At 42.7% G+C, this 16,741-nt stretch overlaps 1 protein-coding gene across 3 annotated transcripts in view; it reads left to right on the top strand.

Moving 5' to 3' along the window:
* Nucleotides 1-255: 255 nt before the first annotated feature.
* Nucleotides 256-16,741, top strand: part of TFDP1 (transcription factor Dp-1) — a 40,119-nt gene continuing 23,633 nt past the window's right edge. The window contains exons 1-3 of one of the 3 annotated variants that reach the window (XM_085215093.1): nt 256-400; nt 1,422-1,506; nt 14,390-14,456. In XM_085215093.1, coding sequence (XP_085071219.1) covers nt 1,495-1,506; nt 14,390-14,456 — 79 coding nt within the window. In that variant the 5' untranslated portion in view covers nt 256-400; nt 1,422-1,494. Of the gene's footprint in view, nt 401-777; nt 933-1,421; nt 1,507-14,389; nt 14,457-16,741 lie in introns of those variants that run through there. The other 2 variants (XM_085215084.1, XM_085215103.1) reach the window with 2 other exon arrangements.

The raw sequence follows: 16,741 nt of genomic DNA, 5'->3' as shown, positions 1-16,741 counted from the left end.
CGCTCAAACCAATGGAAGCGCCGGCACGTCGCTGCGGCACCCAACCGCACATCTCCACCGCCCCCCGCACCCCTCAGCTCGCCGCGGGGCGTCTCCCCGCAACGGGTCGACCGATGGAGGCGGCGCCGCGAACGCGGGGCAGCGCGGCGCGTTCCCGCCCCCTGGCGGCGCCATCGCGACCACGTGCCCGGCCGAAGAGCAATCTCGCGCCGGTGCTTCCCGCGCGCCCGCCGCCAGCGCCGCAGGGCGGGGAGTCGGAAAGCGCGAAAATCCCGCGCATGCTCCCTCCGCCCACGGAGGGGCGGACGGTTGGCTTAGCCGCTCCGCGTGTGCCCGTGCAAGGCACGCTACACCCCGTGACGTCAGCGCGCAGCGTCACGCCGGTGGGACGCACAAAAGTGTAAGTTTCAATTTTTTACCCCCCCTCACCAATAGCTGCCCCCCCCCTCTCCCCAGTCCCTCCGTTGCCAACGGGGGAAGAATAAAAATAAAAATAAAATTAAGAGAAAGGGAGCGGGCGCCGGGTCGCGGGGAGGGGCCGCCGCGCTCGCCTCACTCCCCCCACACTGCAGCCGCCCCCCGGGCAGGTGTGCGAGGGCCGCGGGCCGCGCGGTGACAGCCCGCACGCGGCGCCCCCTCGTCCCGCCGCGCCGGCACGGAGCGTGCTCAGCCCTGTCGTGTCGTCCCCCCCCCCACCACAACCGAGCGGCCGTTGGGCGCCCGCTCCCTCCCTCCTTCCCTCCCTCCGCCCCTGCCCCCTCCCGCCGGGCTCGCGGGCCCGCGCGCGCCGCCGCACATGTGCAGTCGGGCGCCTCCGCAGCGGCAGCGCGGCGCCGGGCGGGGGGTGCTGCGCGCCGGGACCCGGGCTGGGGGGCAGCGGCGGCGGCGGCGGCGGGGGATGGAGCCGGCGCTCTCTGCCTTGGGCCGCTCAGGTGCGGGCGGCTGCGGCCCGAGGATATGAGGAGAAGGATGGGAATCGCGGGGAGGCGCCGCGATCGGCGTGGCCCCTCGCCGCTGAGCGGAGGCCCCGGCGGAGGGGCGCGGGGCGGGCGGCGGCTGCAGCCTCCGTCTGCGGGCGGGAGGGGGGGGCGGCCCCGAGGCCTACGTGTGCCCGCCGCCGGGATGGGGGCGGCTGGAGGAGGCCCGACCGTGCCGTGCACCCCCCTGTGCAGCTGGACGGGAGCGGGGCCGGCGGCTGTGCGGGGATGGGGGGGGGCGGCGGGGCGTCGCTCCCACGTGCTGGCTGTGAGCGGGGGCGTCGCTTCGACAGAGCGGGGCTGGGGGGGCAACTTTGTGCTCTCCCAGAGGGTTGTGTTGCGAAGCAAAACGCTGTGGGGAGCAGTCGGGAATTGGGGCGGTGCAAAGTTTGCCTCCTCTTCATTGTGGTGAGCTGACTGATGTTGGCTGTGTTTGCTTTCTAGAAAATAGCATCGTCGTCCCCGCGTCCCACAGGCAGCAGGATTGTAAGAGGATTGCCTGCTAGGCTGGGGTAACATGGCAAAAGATGTAAGTATATTTATAGCGCATCACATGCAGGGGCATAGCTAATGGCATATTTTTGCTTTTGTTTTTGCTAACAGAAGCAAAGCAGGTCAGGCTCTGTTATAGCTGGCAGTGCAAATGTATGAACCTGACTCTGCTGCACCCAAGGCCTAGGCTGTGCTTTCCTATGGATGGTCCAACCCCAAACTGGCTTCAGGTCTGCAGCAGTTTCCTCAGAGTAGATGTGAGAATCTACTGTCCTCATAAAAGCAGTCTGGTCATTGGCATTAGATGTGTTCATATTGAACGCCATCTTAGTTGGCTTTGACGTAGGTTCAGAAAGCCCCAGAATACACTGTTCAGGTGCTGGGATGGTTGGTGGCTCTGTCCCGTTGTCTCCAGAAGTCAGCAGCTGAGTGTCACTGCCGGCTGGCACTGCCTCTGCTGTTTGGTGTGTTCAGGGCAGCAAAGCCTCCTTATCCCCTCACTTTTTCTTCCCTATCCACTGAAAGATGCTGATTACTGTCTATAAAATAAGCACTGGGGACTTGCAGCATAAACTTCCACTGCCATCCGCGCCTTGACTGGCGGCCTTGCAGGCCTCAGAACCACCTTTGCTCTTATCCATTCCATATTCTTTTAAAAAGCACTTAAAAGGGTTCTGCCTTTCAGATCTATTTCATTGTTCATGGCTAATGTAATTGGACTGCCACGTTTCTTTATAAAAAAGGAGGGAATAGAGCGCTCTGTATTCAGACATGAATGTATCTCCACTTACTTAAAAAAAAAAAAACCAACAAAATAGCAAACAAGTTGCAAAGTGATACAATTCAAATTCTAAACAGCTGGTTACATTATTACGTGAACTGTTGTAGCTTTCAAAGGGTGAGAATTACTGTGAAATAGTGATTGGTTTAACAAATTAATCTTGTAGGGAATTTTAGTAGTTCAGAAGCACATGAAAAATATCTCAGTGTGCAGAAACGCAACCAGAAATACATAGTCACTGCAAGCTTGCCTGTAAAAGATAAGGGTGTTCAAGTGTGCTACAGATAGCAGAGTTCAGGGAATGAAGGGCTGTGCGAGCAGGGAAAAAATGAAACAGAAGGGGTGGAAGAGGAGATAAAATGGCAATAGTTCAGAGCAATTCAGACATTAGGATACATCTGTTTCATACTGCCATTTGGAAGGAGATGGGCTGAGTGAAGGACTGGCTCCTGGAAGTGCAGATCAGTGTCATAGAAAGTGTGTGGGAACATAATGAGGGTAAGACATCTAAGAAAGAACCTAATTTTTCAGAGATCTATCTTGTTGTAGGAGGGGAATAATTAAGGGAGGAATAACATACACAATGACAAACTTCAGAAATGGAAGAAGATGCTACAGGTAGGAACAGATAGGTGTTTTCAGTGTCTTCTAAGAGTAGATCAAGAAGTAATAAACTGAATTTGGAGAAGCGATAATCCGGCTCAGGTTGTAGGTGACATGTTAAGCATGCTTGAACACTGGGACAGGATAGAGAGGGAGTGTATGAAGTCTTAATTGATGAACTGTCTAACTTGTTTTCAGAAATCTCTGTGGATATATACAGTCCCGTTTCAGGGAAGAAAAACGCACTGCTTGCCTTTTTTCAGGCTATTGCATGGCCACCATTACATGTTGCCTAAAATGTGTAATGAATCCTGGGAGAACTTAAATTTCTAAGTCAAACCTATTAGGTTTGGTTTGATATTAGAAAATGGAGAAGCTAATTGATATAACAGTTTTTTTGACTTTCCAAATGGAAGAGTGATTCTCACTTTTTTAATTCAAAAGCTCAGTTTTTACCCTAGTGAAACAGTGGAGTTAGTCCTGGTAGAGAAAGCAGCACTGCGTTCCTGGGCACTGGGTCTGTGAAGACCTGTGCTCCCTGTAAACATAAACATTCTGACGTGAAAATGCTGCTGCGATTAATGGCCTGTAGTTCTGCTGTGTCACCTATCAAGTGCTCTAACGGACTGCAAGATGTGGTGAAGAAGATGGCACGGTTAATGAATGCCCCCACCCCTTCCTTCCCTTTTTTTTTTTTTTCTTTTTTTTTTTTTTTTCCCCCAGCAGGGCTGAAGTGGCACAACTGTGGTGAGAGCGGTTTGTGCCACTCTCCCCCCAAGTCTGGAGGTGGCATTCCCATGGCCAAGCATGTGTCAGCATGCTGCAGCTGGGGAACATGGGCTCTGAGCGCGTGCTTCTGGGTCCTGTGCTGGTGGCTGCTGGAACAGGCGGCCCTGCAGAAGGTGTGGAGCCAGGACTGCGCTAGATAATGCTCCTGCTTAACCCCTCCTCCCACTTGCTGAAGGAAAATACTTCTTTTCCTTATGTTTCTCATGTCTAGCTTTTCAGCTGATGCCTCTGCTGTATATAAACTGCTCTTTGAAAATATCTGTTTGGAAAGTTAAGTGCCTGCGAAAGTGTGCAGACTAAGACTTTCTAGGGGAATTGAAGAAATTGGGAGCGTGATGGAGAGTACTGGCAAGCCTGAGAAAATGCTTTTTAGAAGGACTAAGTAATTACAAAAGTACCGATCAGGTAAGCTGGCAAGATAATGCTTGCAAGATATTTGACCAAAGTCTAAATTCTGTTAAATATTATATTAAAATATATCCCACTAATGCTTTGTACAGTGTACAGTAAAGAAAAAATAAGCAACAAAGCATTGGTTTTTGGCAGAATACTTTCATCTCCTTTGCTGTGATCAGTGAGCTATGAGGGGAGAAAAAAAAGATACGTTCTCATTTAGCACCTTAATTAAAAGCTTGTAGGTTGAGATTAAGAGCATAATCACATCTAGTCTTGTAGTTGGGTTAACTTGAGAGATAACAATGTAAAAAGAGGCTGCAGCTTCTGAAGGTTAAAGTATCTGTGAGCATTCCAAATTTTATTTTTCGAAATGGTTATATATGGGTTAGGAGATCTAGAATGCTATAAATGTAGAAGGAAAAAGAAAGAAGAAACTCATTTTCCAGTGTGATGTGGTCATAGTAATGAGCATAGCCATTTCTGACTTGAGGCATGCGAGCATTGTGTGGAGCTGAAATCAGTTCTAATAGAACCAGGCAGGCCACGGAATATCACATTCAATTCAGAAGAGCTGAGTTACTAAAAGGACTTCAATTTTTTGTAATTTAAAGGAAAGCAGGGAAAAAAAGATGGGTGAATGAGGGAATGCCAATTGCAGTGTCTTCAGAATGCATGCACCATGGAAGCAGGAGCAGTCTACTGCATCTCAGAGGCAGAATAACAAACTGTGCTCTGTTGAGGACAGTAATGTTAGTGTACAGTCTGATGTGTCCATTTGCACCATGTATGTCTTCTTTGAGAGTAGTGGACACAGTGTATGGGAAATTTCTTGGTCTGAAACAGAAGTAGCATCTCCAGAAACTCCAGCTTAGCCACATCCCCTTTCTGGTTAATAACTGTCATTCTCTGAGACTTTACTGAGTCTACCATAAACTCTTCAGCTGCTTTTACAGATGTACCTCGCAGGCAGGACCTGGAGGAGCAAAGGTCCTCAGCTGGCTTGTGCTGCTCAAGGGATTCATTGTTAGGTGGAGGTAGAGTTTCCTGAGTGAAATGCTGACCTTTCTTGTCACCCATGGCATACTTAAAACTAGGCAGCACACGGTGTCAATAGAAGGAGACAGAAAGTAAATTTGGTAGCTTTGGACCTTTTTTTGTCTTCCCTTTCTCAGTGTAAGTGGAGACTGCTTACTGGCCTTTTTTATATTCACTTATGTATTAGAATTATCTGATAAGTAAGGTGATAAATACTTCTTATTATCAGTTGTATCAGTATTCTCTCCATCACTCAGTAGTTTCTATCCGGTAGCAGAAAATCCAAGTTAAGGTGTGACTCAGGTTCTGCTTTCAGATACTTCTGTTGCAGATGAACTGTTGAGCCCTTCAAGCAGCCATTAAGGGAAGCTTGCAGTTCTCTTCTTTAAGACCCAGTGTTAAGGAGAAGAAGCAGGACTCATTTCTAGGCACTGGAGCTATCAGAGAGGGTAGCCCTGTGCATGGTATTACAGCAAATAGGGAGCTAGACAAAAGGAATGAGTAGAATTCTGATCTTGAAGATTGCCTATAGAATCATAAAGGTTGGAAAAGACCTCAAATCATCCAGTCCAACCACCAGCTCATCCCTACCGTGCCTTCTGACCATGTCCCTCAGTGCTACATCCACACGGTTTTTGAACACCCCCAGGGATGGTGACTCCACCACCTCTTTGGGCAGCCTGTGCCTGCCCATCACTACTCTTTCTGAGAAGAAATTTTCCCTGATATTCAACCTTAATCTCTTCTGGTGCAACTTAGGCCAGATTGAAATAAATGAGTTGCATAAATTAAATGCTCACTACATGTGCAGTTGCTTGGGATTATTTCAGTTGTTCACTGTTATTGCATAGACTGTTTCCGCTCTTAGAAGAAAAATGGGTAAGAATGTGCAGTTGTAAACTAACTTGGTGTTTCTCATGCTTTTTAAACTGGCACACCACTGTTACCCTCAGAACTTCTCACGGGCTGAAATACCTTTCTGGAGAGCTGTTCATCTGGAAGGCTCATATGTTTTACGGTTCCATGAATTGCACACAATGGCATTGGTTTGAGGATGACTGGTTCTAAGATTGTATATATATTTAATGTTATGGTTCATTCTACTGCTATCTTTTTCTTGAGTTACTTTGAGTGATTTTTATCTTGTCCTCTAGTTTGCTTGAAACACATTGTCTGTCCTCAGTATTTCATGGTGCTTTCCTTAATATCACTGAATACCAGATACGGCCCATGTATCTAACTTTGCAAAGGAAGCCCTGTGTGTATGTGTAAATCCTGAAGACACTATGGTAGAAGTTCTTCTGGCACAAAGTTCAGCACGAGGTCTAATACCACCAGACCCCTAGAGATACAGGGTTTAAGATTGATGGCTTATTTTAATTGATTATTGAGAAGACATGTGGGTATGTAGTTTCATCTAGTGAATTTATCTCACAGTACTACTTAAATATCCTTGGAGCAAAATATGTACTAAAAAGCAACGAAAAAGTAGAAACCAGCTAATTAACTGCTTACAACAGTGTCACTTAATAAGTCAATAGGTGTGCTCATTTTGGGGAAGGAAGTAGATCTCTGCTTCTGTACAGGTAATTTTGCTGGAACATCCTGAAGTTGTACTTTTTAACTGCTTTTATGTGGGTGCTTGTACATCAAACTTGAGCCAGCCTTCATGGCAAGAGAAGGTCGCGTTTGGAATAGACTTATAAAAAAAGAAGTTCCTATTGGAAATAGGAAAAAGATTTTTACATGAAGTAATGCGAGCATCTAGAAAGCACTCAAGAACCTACCAAACATTTAGCAAAGTTCTTCTTAAAGTATCAGCATGTATTTCTCTTACTATGTTATTTTTGATTATGCCCTGGGAATTTCAACGAGACAGCTTATAGAAATTGAATTGTCAGTGGATTTCAAAAGGTTTGCACACCTTTTTGATACCATTCGGTGACTGCTCAGTAGCTTAATTTATTTCTGTCTGCCTTTAGTCAGTTTTAACGTGTTCAGAAGTTGGTAAACTGAAGATGAAATAGTATTATGAAATCAGGTCTTATGAAAGCGCATCTCAGTCTAGGTTTTCAAGTGCTGGTAGAGTGTTTTTAAATCTGCCTTTTAGAAGAATGCAGAGGGAAAAAGAACTTTACGTATTTGCAATGCAAAAATCTTAAATAAACTGTATTTCTTATTTTCCATGTTAGTTTATTAAACAGAATGGCAACTCAGAATTTACCGTCACCTTGCTAATCATTTTCTCTTAAGCTTCACTTCTTTATTAATTTTGTGTGTAGTTAATGGTAGTGGCTGCGTATGTTTATTTGTTGCATTACTAAGTAAATACAGTGTGTGCTGACAACTTAACACGCTCAACAAAAGTGCCAGTTTTCAAAAGTTAAATTACACTAGGGATTACTTATTTCAGTATTCGTGTTTGCTTGCTTGGATATCACTTAGCAGAGATTCATTGTGTCTAATTGAAAGTGAGTGGAAAAAATGGGCCAATGTTTGCTAAACATTCTCAGTGTCAGAGTGGTTCTCAGAGGATGAACAACTTGATTTTAAATGTGGTCGGTTGTCCATATGCCCAGGAATGCTGCTGGCTGCCTGTCCTATGTTGCGTTACGTTACATCTGCTGAGCCCCATGATATCATGGTTATGCAGACTTACAAGGAAATAATGTTGTGGGCTGCTGTAGCCTTTTAATACACCAGTAAGGCAGACGAATCTTACTTAACATAACCTGTTGAATTTTGCTGTGTTCCAGTACTTGTGAACAAATTTCTCTAAAGATTTGATTTGATTGGAAGAAGAGAAGGCTAGTAAAGTCAAATCTACAATGGCACTGGGAGCCAGTTGTGGGAACAGCAACTGCTGTTACCTCTCTGCGTGGGAGTGTTGAGGTCTGGAGGACACAAAAAGGCTGAGTATCTGGGTCTGCTCAGCCCGGGGAAAAGAAAACTGAGGGGGGATCTGATAAATGTTTATAAACATCTCAAGGGAGGTAGGAGGCAAATGGATGAGCCCAGGCTCTTCTCAGTGGTGTATAGTGACAGGACAAGGAGCAATGTCCTAAAACTTGAACATGGGAAGTTCCGTACAAACATGTGGGAGAACTTTACAATGAGGGTGACAGAATACTGGATCAGGTTGCCCAGAGAGGATGTGAAATTTTCTTCTATGGAGATATTCAAGACCTGTCTGGATACCTACCTGTGCGACCTATTGTAGAGTATTTGTAGAGTATTATAGCAGGGGGGTTGGACTCAGTGATCCCTTGAGGTCCCTTCCAACCCCCGCACTTCTGTGAATTTAGCATTTCCTTTCCTGATTAGTTTGTGGTAGAGATGGTGAACTGGTGCTCTGGTCATATTCGCCCTAGGAATCTCATATTCCATATTCAGCATTGCTTCCTACAGCCTTGCAGTTAGTTTTGGGGGCACCAACTTTAATGTTGGCAAAGATTGTGTCGCTTGGGCCATTTGGTCACTGTGAGAAACAGTCTAATATAATAGTTTTAACTCTGCTTGTATTGGTGTGTGACTTCTTAGGCTGGGTCACTGTTTGACTTGTCTTCAAAATGAGTTCTTCATGTCTGGAATTCAGCAAAGATTACATGTTACTCTGGTTAGAAAAACAGCCGGCAAAGTTAATGGCCTTGAAATGTTCCACAATGGAGAGAAAACCTTAAATGCAATTCCACGTATGTCAGTGTCCAGCGTATGTGCAGTACCAGTGGAGCATATGTTCAGAGCAAAGATTGACCGTGCTTCACTGAGCTACTAACCTATGATTATTTATTTTTTTAATAATCAAAGCTTCTGTATGATTCAGGTCTGTTAGTGCCTTAGTGTTTTGTTTGCACCTTGCTTAGGTTAAGGAGCTAATAGTTCGGTTTACTCTTCGGGAAGCTTTTTTCTTTGGTGTAGGTCATCGCCCAGTGGTTATCAAGCACATTAATCTTGATGGCGCTGTGAACTGAGGATGTGTTGTATCTGCTTTAGACGAAGGTTAGTGGGACACAGTAAAGTAACACGTAAGAGAATTGTGTAGGATCAGAGACCTGCCACCTGACTTTAGAAGATCTTTTGCCTTACTTTATACAATAAGGCATAGTTGTCACTTCATTTGCAAAATACAATTCAAATATTTTAAGCTTCCGAACCTTCTTTCCTTTCCTGCAGACCTCTGCTGTATTCCTTAATTACCTTTTAATTTCTATGAAAAATGAAATGGCTATCTTTATGGGACAGCCTCCTGTATTTATATGATGATTCATTTCCAGGGCATGTTTGTTCTGGTCCCTGAATGAGGTGAGAGTCCAATGGGGAAAAATAATATATGGTCATCTTGTTACAAGTGACATCTGTATGTTGCCAGGGTAAAAGTAAAACTAAGCAGCATTACTTCTGCTTGTAAGCTTTTCTCTATTTGTAGCTGTGCTCATTGTGTTTTTTTGTTGCCTCCTGATAATAAAATAAACCCCCAGACCCCTACCTTATGATTAAGGAGGCACACAGTCAAATTGCATGGCATAGTGTCATTATGTATATTGTTTACTTTTAAAGTGTGAAATTCTGGAGATTGGTACTCTGTACTGATCAAATTAAGTAGTTTGCTCCAGATGTGTGGGTTTTTGCCAGTTGACCTTGCAAGTGCAGGTCCTCCTGATGCCTTTGACAAGCTTCAGGAGGAAATTTGCTCTGTTGGGAATACTTTCCTTTCTCATTTCTCCATTGCCTAGTTGTGTCTTTACTACTTCTCAGTGTGAGTGCCAGTTTATATAATCTGTAGTTGTGGCTTAATTTAGTGTAGGATGTGTTCACTAACCCTGTTCCCATGTTCTTACTCTCTTTGCACAGGATCCAGTCTCCTTGGTCTTTTAAAACTTTTAGTTTCCCATCACTTCTGTTTCCTGTACTTCTTAAGAGACTCCCAACTACACTAACCTCTACTCCTAATCTGTCATCTTACACTTGATTTTTGTGGTTCTTTTTCATTCTTTCCCAGTCAGTGCCGATGTTGTCTGCTTGTTTCTCCATCTGTCCCATTCTTTTAGAAATGTTGTGTATTTTGACCTACTTCTCTTGTTTGGTTGTCAAACCCAGTTCTGTACCTCATTTTGGTGGTCTTATCTTGCTGTTCGCAACTGAATACTTTCTGAGAAATATCTTTTGGCAAATGCCTCCGTTTCCATTTATTTCCATACTTAAAATTTGGCTCGTTACATAGAAGCAAGATAGAAAAGATATTTGTATGGCACAAAGGCAGCTCTCTCTTCTCTGTATTTGCTTATCTCATTGTAGCAGGGGAATCTTCCTCTCAGATTAGCCCTGACAGACATTGGACATGTACCCATCCAGTTATTCTGCAGTCCAAATTCAACAAGAAACTCTAGTGTTTAAAGCTTTTAATGAATAATTTTATATCAGTTTTTAGTAAGAGAGAAAATTGCAAGTCTGGAAGGCTGTGGAAATGGTACTTTCATTGTAAGAGTGTTGAATTTCTACTGTATAACTTCAGAGATCACAAATACAAGCTAGCTAGTATCAGAGGACTTGGTATCTCAGTCTGCCATATGGGATTTTTTTTAACAAGTGAAATTCTCTGCATTCTTAGCAAATTTCATTACAGATTTACTTTAGTCCAAGAAAAAATACTATTTCACAACTTACTGTCTCTCAGATGGACACCACTTATAGTTTTACTTGGAAACAAAGCAAAAATAGACTTCCTAGTCCTTTTGGCTGCTACTGATCTTATAGCAGGCTAACTTCAATTGAACCTTCAATATGTTTAGCCTATCAGTCGTTTTCTTATCTTTAGAAGTTCTGAACAGTGATGAGGTGGATCCCAGGTGATGGTAGGGCTCTCTTCTCAAGCATAGCTTCCACAATTAAAGTGTGCAGATTTACTGATTGGTCCGTTGGTCTTTAATCTTCTTTACTTGTGTTTAGTAGAAAGGGGATCAAAGTTTTTGCTGGGAACAGTTGCTGGAGTTAGATGCTGTGTTGAGTGTCAAAAGCTATTTGCTTTTTTCTTTTTACATCTCTTGATTTTGTTGAAATATGAAAAGCATTAAGGGTTTTATACCTGTTACCTGTTTCCAACACAAAAAGTTCATTTACATAGCCTTGCAAAAGTTTATGTACCTAGCGTGCTCCTTTGAAGAGGAAAGCAACTCTAAATTGTGAAGTTGCAGACAGTTAATAAAGCTTTCAGAATCAAATATTTAGATCGTGATATTGCTCCAGGCAGCACTGACATTATCATCAAAGGAAGTTATGCATCTTGAAGCTGAGAATCATGAGGAGAAGAAAACATTTTATTCTGTTATCAGATGGAAAAAAAAATCAAAATACCTCAATACAAGTAGCTTGATAAGGCCTGAAAACTAAATCTGTTTTCACATCAGAAAAAATTGATGCCCTTCTTGGTAGAAGATTACTTTTCTGTTGAGGAAAACAAAAGCCAAGTACTACTTGCATTCATTGTGGATCTGTGACTGGGATATAAATACTGGGAGCTCTGGTCACATTTCCCTCTGAGTTCAACTTTAATTCTTTTGGGTGCTGTGCTGGGTAGGGTATGGAGGGGTAATCCTGGACTCTTCCGAAAAAACTGCCCTGTAAAATAGTGGGAATTTCTTTCAAGTGTGCGCTGAGAGTTTTTTGCCTAGTAGTTCTATTGTGGAACAAAGACATTGGATTTTTATATGGGATGAAAGTTTTGCTTTTCAGTTCTGCGACTTTGAGGAGACTCACAAATAGTGACAATCTTGATAACCTTATAGTCATATGCTGTATCTAGAAGTGTGAAGTGCACATACTGAGCCGGGAGAAGGAGAATTTTCACTAGAAATGAAATCAACTTCCATTACTAATCATAGCAGCTGGGGGTTCTGCTTGCTATTGAATTTGGTAATGTTCTTCCCAGGCAGATTTCTTGGAGCTTTTCCTAGGCATATGCTTTCAAGTTGAATATTTACCAGCCAAGTAACTGCCAGAACTGAACCTTCGTCAAGACAGTGGTATGCAGGGTGGTGGAACTCTAACATCAGTTTGCTGGTTCCACGGGGTTCTTGTTTGGTGATTGTCATTCTCTGAGTTCTTCCAAAATAGTATTCTACTGTAGACTGAAATGCAGTGTTTTTCCTGAATGTTTTCCAGTTTGTCATTGGCTTGCATGCTTTCAGTCGCACAGAAACATGATCCAGGGTCACTAACCTGACCCTTTGTAACGTTGGATTGCGTTCCTAGAGTTGACCATTGGTTTTGGTAGTTTATCATGATGTAGGAATACAAAACTTATTAGTTGATGTAATGTATTAATTGATAGCATACTTAAGGATAAAATGAAGTAATAGAAATGGTTATATTGGAGATTTTTCCAATTAAAATAAAGATGGGGGGAGAAGGGGCAAAAAAAACTGATTACTGAATTACCTAATTTGCTAATTATTGAAATAGTATTCAGTAGTGACTTGCCTTTTTTACTTGAATTTCTGAATAAGCTCACACTGTAAATATTTGTGTTTGGCTTATTATTTTAACTGATATGCAATAGAAAAACCATTGGGTGTCTTAGGAGCACAGGCCTCTTCTTTCTGCTGTCAAATAGAAACTGAAGGATTGCATTTAGAAGATCTGGGGACAGTGAGACTGTGCTTCCTGTGTGGTTTAACACTCCTGTTGTGTAACTGAGGTAGGGTTGGGAGTGTAATGTAATACCTCCAAATTTGTCTTCATATCCGATTCAGTACATTGAGTTCGGGTGTTCTGGAAGTTTATATTGCTGTAGAGCCTGCTTCATAACATCTTTGCACATGTTAGCAATTTCATGTTAGTGAATAGCATCTTTTTTTGGAAGGGTCAGATGTAGTCTGCTGGCCTGCAGGGTTGTGTAGGTCTGGTGCTTGGGAGTAGGACAGGACAAGTGTTGTTTGTTGGAGCTGACCTTTGAATCCTTGCTGTGGGCAAGGTGGAGAGCAGGCATTGTTTGTGTAATGGTAAGTTGTTGCAGTCTCATTAAATCAGGCTATTGCATTTTTTGGAGGGGGGGGGGGAAGAGGGAGGAAATTATGAGAAGGAAGGATAAACACTGCAGGCTCTTCATTTCACCCATTGCTTCCATTATCTTCCCACTTAGGTTTCCTCTGTGCCACTGGGTCCTCATCTCTGCAATGCTATTAGAGAATTCTGCTCTTAATGCTTCCCTTAGCAAAATTTCTCTTCTGCTCACCTCCCAGTTTGTCCTCAGTGCTCTGTCAACTACTTTTCCCCTCTTCTGTTTCAGTGAGAGGAGAGAAAATTTTCAACAGTTTCCTGCCTTGTGAAGTTCTTTCCGGCTTAAGAATTGATTGCTGTCATACACCTGGATAGTAGCAGCACTGCAGCATCCTCTAGTGGTCTGCTTGGTTTGCTGAACTTGCTAATTACCAGCAGGGCTCTTCAGGTAGCCTTTTGAGGAGAAAGTTTTGCTGCTGACTGACAGCAGACCACTTAGTTGTCTCTTAAACATCTGCAGTAGCCCTCAAGTACTGACAGTGCACAAAATACAGTTTAGGGACATTTCAGCTTCTGTAACACCACTTGCTATACTGTGGTGAGTACAAGTGTTGAATTTCTTACTGCTCTTTCTAAATGGAAGCAGACTGTGTGTCCTGCATTCCTTATTCGTTCAGGACTGCTTAGTCCTGAAAGGATAACAAGGAGTTACTGCATCATGCATTTTCTATCCGGAATTAATAGTATATATTTTTAATTACTTCTACTGAGCATTCTCAAAGGATGCTGATTATCTGATACACTTGGATGAAATCCTTCACTTCAGAGCTCTGCTTTCTTATTCTTTAAAAAAAAAAAAAAAAAAGAACAAACGGTGTTTGTTTTTAATGCCTAATTTCTGTTTAGTGTGACATAAGGCACTTAGCACCTCTGTTGGTTCTGCCATGATGTTACCAACTTCAGTGGCAGGTTGATAGTTGCTATACAGCACAATATATAGCCACAGATGTTAGTGGTTCTAATTAGCAAGGTGTTCAGCTATCTATTAAGACACTGCATGTACCCTCGTAAACTTAGAATGCAAAATAGCAAGGTTTGTGTAAACTGATTTTCTGCTTGCTTTTCGGAACACAGTAATTATAAAAATCAGCTGCTTTTGAAGTTTGGCTAATATACCACAATCAGTGTGGTTACATAAGTGGCAGATTAGTGAGGAAATGTGAGTGGTGGCAACAGAGTCTTCTGGTGTGATTTCTTCCCTCTGTAACGATAAAAGGCTGTCAGTGTTTGTCAATTTAATAAAAGTTACTTTCTTTAATAGGCTGGACTAATTGAAGCCAATGGAGAGCTTAAGGTGTTTATAGACCAAAACCTAAGTCCTGGAAAAGGTAAGAACACAATTTTTAGTAAGACTGTTTCTTGATTGTCGATTGTTATGCTTGTTACTGGCTTTAATCTACTTTCTTAGCTTTAGTAGAGCTTTTCTTAAGTTATGTGTTATGTGCTCAGCAAACAAGCTGTAGTTTAATTAAGTGCAGTTTCAGTTGTGGTTTTACTGCCATTCTGTACGTGATCTTCACATTAGAATAGCTGTGATGTAAGCGTGCAGGCTGTGATAGCCAAACACATCTTCTGGGGCAGTATGTTCTAACATGGGAAAAATGTAGGAGTGCAGTAGTTTGAGAGAGGTTTTGACAGTTTATATGATACTGCATTCATACTAATGCAGTTCTGTCTGAAATAATAATTTGAACAGAACCATTCTGGACTCGCTCGTAGTGGCTGTGCTTGTATGACAGTGTAATGTAATCAAGCAGTTTTATAAAACAGGCTATAAACTTCAGTTTGATATGTAGGCTTGAAAAACTAAGAAACATTAGAAGAGTTATGTGCTGTCTGTTATGTTTAACATAACTGGGGAAGAAAACAGAAGACAGTGGGTTCCAGTTGCTTGCAGTTCTAGACAGCTATGTCATATAATCTTTTGCAAATTGGTTATGCTATATATGAAAATCAGATCTTTCTTCTCTGTATTCTTATGGGATGTTTCCAGAGTGAGATTTCCAGTCAAGTGTATTCTTGCCAGTTCATGCATTTGCTGGTGGCAGTGTTATTTTTCAGTTTAGTACTTTTCTCCAATGTGTTTACCTGTTCTTTGTAAAGATCAATGATGTATCTTAAGCTTCTAGTTTGGCTGGCCAGATTGTTTTCTAGATTAGTTATCAGATGTATGCTTTGTCCTCTGGATTTTCTGTGTGGTCAGTCTTCTAACCATTTTTTATTGCATTCATCAGCCTTCTTCAACACAAGTGACCCAAATTGTATATACAGTTCCAAGTCAACTGTTGGCCATGTTTTTATGGAGGTATCAGTATTTCTCAATGCAACATTGTGTTTGTGGTTCACAGTCATCTCACAGTAGATTTTGGTGGAATGGCTCTTTTTCTTTGTTGCGTCCAAATGCTGATAGTCTGGTTTATTTGTGTGCAACAGATGGAGTGCTTTGGTAGGTTGTACTAAGCAGGGCGAAATTGATTTGGATTGACTCACCTGCTGCTTCTTATCTGTGTTCTCATAAACCTTCATGTTGACAAGTTCCATTGACTTTATGCAGTGATGGATTGCCCTCACACTCAGATTAACCTGTAGCCCAGTTCAAGGGATCTCGAGTCTAGTCTTCTGTATCCTGTTTCATAGAATTGTAGAATATCCTGAGTTGAAAGGGACCCAGAAGGATCATTGAGTCCAACTCCTGTCTCTACACAGCACCACCCAAAAAATCATACTATATGACTGAGTGTTTGTCCAGACACTTCTTGAACTCTGCCAGATCAGTGCTGTGAGCAGTGGCCTGGGGAATGTGTTCCAGTGGCCAGTCACCCTGAAATTAAGAATTTTTCCCTAACGCCCAGCATGACCTTCCCCTGAAGCAGCTCCACACCATTCCTTCAAGTTTCAGCAAACTCTTTTAAGTATTTATTTTTACAACTTGAAAAACTTTGGATTTCTACCAGCACTGATTTAACTAACAAGTTTTGTTTTTAAAGTTTTTATTTGCTTTAATGAAATAGTCCAAATAAGTAAAAATGTTAATTTTACAACATCTGTTTTGCACAATGCATGTGATTTTTTGAGTACCATTCTGTAAGATGCCCTGAAGTAGATGTTCTTTGTGCTTTAATCTTTAGCATGCAGTAGGAGGTATTGGTCCTTATTATATGTGCTAGAAGGTTGTCTATTTGGAAATTGGTTCTAAATTCACTTTTGTTTGCCCATGCTCTTGTGTATTTCCATTAAGGAAATGTAACACCCCATTAGCCCTAAAAAACCCAGCACTTTGTGGAGTATCTTTGGTATTCAGGATGCTACCAGTCCCTGGATAAAAAGATACAGTTAATGCAGGTTTTCAATATGTCTGGATCCTGGGAGGTCCTGATGAAAAGATCCACGTTCTCCTAGAAGACTTGACTTTAGGGAGACGAGGCATGAAATTCATATCTTAGAGCAGCTTTCACGCTAAGTGCCAGGTCTGTTGAACTTGTAGTCTGATAGGGTTTTCGTGGCACAAATCCACAGACACGAGTCTGCAGTGTTTGATTTGGCAGAAGTGCCACCGTGAAAGGTTTTGACACGTGTGCTTGGTAGCCAGGACGATGGTTTTCTATTAAAGCCC

This window comes from Meleagris gallopavo, chromosome 1, assembly GCF_905368555.1.
Source record: "Meleagris gallopavo chromosome 1, MGAL_WU_HG_1.1, whole genome shotgun sequence".
In the NCBI taxonomy this organism is placed as follows: domain Eukaryota; kingdom Metazoa; phylum Chordata; class Aves; order Galliformes; family Phasianidae; genus Meleagris; species Meleagris gallopavo.
Note: the sequence above shows the minus strand (reverse complement) of the source record. Positions and strands in the feature narration are given on the sequence as shown.